Here is a 3864-nt window from a genome sequence, read left to right as displayed (position 1 = left end):
TAAAGAGGAAGCTAATTCACAGGAGAGATTCAGGCTGTCTTCCTGGTGGCAAGTTTTTTTAAAGTACTTGTTAGGAAATGATCGATCCAATTAAAATAATTCACACTCCTGGGGACAGAGTGAGGGAGGGAAGGAGAGTCATCAAATCTCTATTTCCTTCTACCATGTCTACCAACAGTCACCTTCTTCTTTTATGATTAGCATCACTCCAGCCAAAGACTGCAGACACTAGAAAAAAGAGACAGTCTTGTGATTTTACAATTCAACACATGTGCCAAGTTGTGTCCAAAATCGACAGAGGGTTGGATTTTGTGCCCTTCAAGTATAAATTTGTAATGTTGGCATTTACAAATGAATCTTTAAGGTTAATTAAATGACAGTGTTGTGTATGCTGTTAAGCTCAGAGGAATGCTTTTCTCTCATTGCTCCTTTTTGAAGCCTTTTTATAATTTGTTTATCCTTTAACCCCAAGTAGGTCTACACTGGTTTATGTGTGGCATGTACCCAATACTTCAGAAGGGCCCATTTCTGTGTGCAGGCACAGGAGGCGAGGTGGTTTGGGGAGGGGGGCATGAAACAGAAACACTCAGAAGCTGTGCATCCTAAGCCTAGTGCTCTCTCTTTTCTGAAGGAGGCAAAGTATAAAATATCATTGAATTTCCTTAATATCCTCATCCATAAAATGAGGAGTAGGTAAGAAGACGTGGCACATGTTTACCCCATCCAATCAATTACTATCAATTATTGCTTTAAAATTTTTTCCATGTCTATACCTCTCTTTCCATTCTAACTACCACCAAATCAGCTCTCATTTCAGGTATTACTACTACCATCACCACCACCACCACCACCACCACCACTACTACCACTACTACTACTACTACTACTACTACTACTACCCCTCTATTGCTGTTGCTGCTGCTGCTGCTGCTTACTACTACTAATTTGGATTATTTCAACATGTTCCTAACTGCTTTCTCTCCCTCCAGTCTCTCCCTGGTGTAATATATTCTGCACATTGTCACCACATTAATCTTCCTAAAGTATAGATCTAATTACATTACACCGCTGCTCAAACACCTTCAATGGTTCCCTCTTGCTCATCAAATAAAATATCATTTTCTTAGCATGATATTAGAGTTCTTATGCAATACGGCAGCTTTTCCCACTAACCTTCTCTGCAGTCTTTGGTGTTTGTGGGTTGAGAAGACTGGCAACTGCCACAGCTCACCGACACAGGGCACCAGGGCCTGCTCCCCCTGGCTCCTGGTCTGGTTGATCCACGCCGCTCAGGCTGGGCTCTGCTCCACTCCATTCCCAGCTCCCAGCTCCGTGTAGGATAGACCTCACCCAGAGACCATCCAGGCTGTCCTGGGCTGAAGCCCTGCTTCCCTCAGCTGTTCTGTGGGTTCTGCTGCTCTAGAATTGGTTCAGAGCCATTTTCTATAGGTTTTTGGAGGGACTCGGCAGGGAGCTCAAGCTGGTCCCTGTTTTCCAGCCGCCATCTTGGCTCCGCCCCCCAACTTCCTCCTTTATGAAGACAAAAATCATAGAATTACAGAAAGTCAGACTTGGAAGAGACCTCAGCAGCCACCTAGTCCGACCATATATGAAGGAATCCCCATCATAACACGCCTGTCACGTCATTGTTAAGTCTCTGCTTAAATATCCCCAAGGAATTCTTCTCTTTCTCTTACCTCTTCAGGCTGCATATTTTCCTTTTGGACAGCTCTAATTGGTCAGAGGATTTTTATGACATCAAGCCTAAATTCATCTCTTTGAAGGCAGACCATTCCTCCTTGTTTTGGTACCAAACAGGAGTCCATTCCCTCTTTAACATAACAGGTCTTTAATATTTTTTTTCTTATTAAACTTTTTATTCAATGGAGCCTTTACAGCCTATTTAAAATGTCACATTCCAATGGCAGAATGTTTGAGAAAACAATTACCACATATGCAAGTACTTACAGACAAAAATTTTGGAATAAATGAATCAAAACTAAGCAATATATATATATATATGTATACCATGATCAAAATGCAGGTGAGAACCCTGGAGTACCTGAGTTTTCAGATTATTGGCTTTCTAGATACAGTGACTGCATTTTGACCCAGTTCTATTAAACACAGCCCACTCCATAAAGAATGTCTTTGGTTGGTAGGCACTATATCATCAAAGGTTAGGCAAAAGGTCCTTAGGTATGCTCAAGGCTTATCTTCAGATATTTCCTCCAGATGAAGGTCAGTTTGAGTTGTAAGGAAGGACTCCCATGTGGCAAGGCATTGTTCATAGTAGCTGATATTTTTCTCAGCCATATCTGTAAATGCCAACTTGATATCATTTTGCATGTTTTGTTTACATCTGTCCCAGTCAGCTTTCAGAGCATTGTTAGCACATTCCACCTTATCTTCTAGTTTTCCAATCTCTTCCGTAAGCACCTCCTTTTCAGCCTTTTTGTAGGTCAAAGCTTCAACTCTGGAATCCAGTTCTGCTTGAATTTGGTCTCTTCTTTTCATAACTCCCATTAATATTTCACTATAAAGAACATATTCGTGTACAACTGGAAGCATCATCTCAGAAAGGTCAAATATCCGTCTTTCAGTGGCCTTACAACACTTGTCAATGCAGCTGGCCACACCTTTCAAGGAGTCAACCAGATCCTCTTCCGATGCTGACCACCAGGTGTAGATTGGTCCATATTCCTTCATTTCCTCAAAATATTCCTTTTCTTCCTTGTAAATTCTATGAGATATTTTGTCTATTAAGTTTATCTCCTGGCTAAATGTTCCCATATAATCATTCATTTCAGTGAACTCCTCTGGACGGTTTTTAACTCCTCTCACTGAGGATGTTACAGCTCTGACTGTCTGCCCCATCCTGCTAAGCAATCCAGGACCTTGTTTCTTGTGTGAAGAGAGTTCCCAGGCTTGTGCAGTAAGAAACACTTTGAAGTCTTCATTAAAAGTTAAAGTTGGGTGATCAGCAATTCGATTTAAGAATTTATGCAGTGCCTTTCTTCGAGTCTCAATGAAGTCATCATTAAACCGTTCCACCATGCCTTTCATTATGAATTTTTCTGGCAAAGGAGGAATAATGAGGGTGGGATGTGCTTCTTCCAGTTTTCCCTTTAACCAAAGGAAATCTTGGTAACGTCTTCGAACTTCAAATTCACTAGAATCAAACTCACCCCGAGATGTCTTAGTTGTAACTCTGTAGGTGATGAAAGTTTCAATCGTAGTAATGTGGCTTTAGGGATCATCAACTGTAATGAAAAGGTCCTTCGAGTCTGGCTCATCTTCAAATTTGTATTGGTTTATCATGGATAAAGGGGATGTCGGCATCAAAGGACTAAAAGAGTTCGTGTCCGTCAGGGAGGCATCCTTGCTGAAGACCTCCAGGTCATCCTCGTCCTCATCTAGGTCCAGCACCTCGGGCTGCATCAGCACTGCGGCGCCCCCCGCCGCCGCGGGGCTCTCCCCGCTACTGCTGCCCGCCCCGCCGCCGCTGCCGCAGCCCGCTCTGCCCGGGGGCCCCGGGGAGAAGGGCTGCGGTACCCAGCTCTCGCCGTCCATCCCGTCCGTGTGACAACAGGTCTTTAATATTTGAAATCAGCTTTTATGTCCTTTCTGAATTTTCTCTTCTCCTGAACAAACATGAACAATACAATATAAGAGATATGTTTGGAGCATGTGCTTTAATATTAGTCCTATGAGAATGATAGGAAAGCACTATACTTTAAAGATTGATCTCTGGTTAAATATATTTGCTAACTGAGGATAAAGTATTCTAACACAAGCACTGGAAAGGATTTCAAAGACTATCCAGTCCAAATTATACAGGAATTCCACCCCCCATAAGAACAT

General features: G+C 42.4%; 1 protein-coding gene across 1 annotated transcript; it reads right to left on the bottom strand.

Moving 5' to 3' along the window:
* Positions 1-2146: 2146 nt before the first annotated feature.
* Positions 2147-3573, bottom strand: LOC118838662 (sorting nexin-7-like). Its single transcript, XM_036746013.1, is given in 1 exon segment — positions 2147-3573. A coding segment is annotated over 1 exon segment (1368 nt). The 3' UTR covers positions 2147-2205.
* Positions 3574-3864: the final 291 nt, after the last annotated feature.

Source organism: Trichosurus vulpecula, chromosome 2, assembly GCF_011100635.1.
Source record: "Trichosurus vulpecula isolate mTriVul1 chromosome 2, mTriVul1.pri, whole genome shotgun sequence".
NCBI classification, from domain to species: domain Eukaryota; kingdom Metazoa; phylum Chordata; class Mammalia; order Diprotodontia; family Phalangeridae; genus Trichosurus; species Trichosurus vulpecula.
This window is presented reverse-complemented; position numbering and strand designations above follow the sequence as displayed.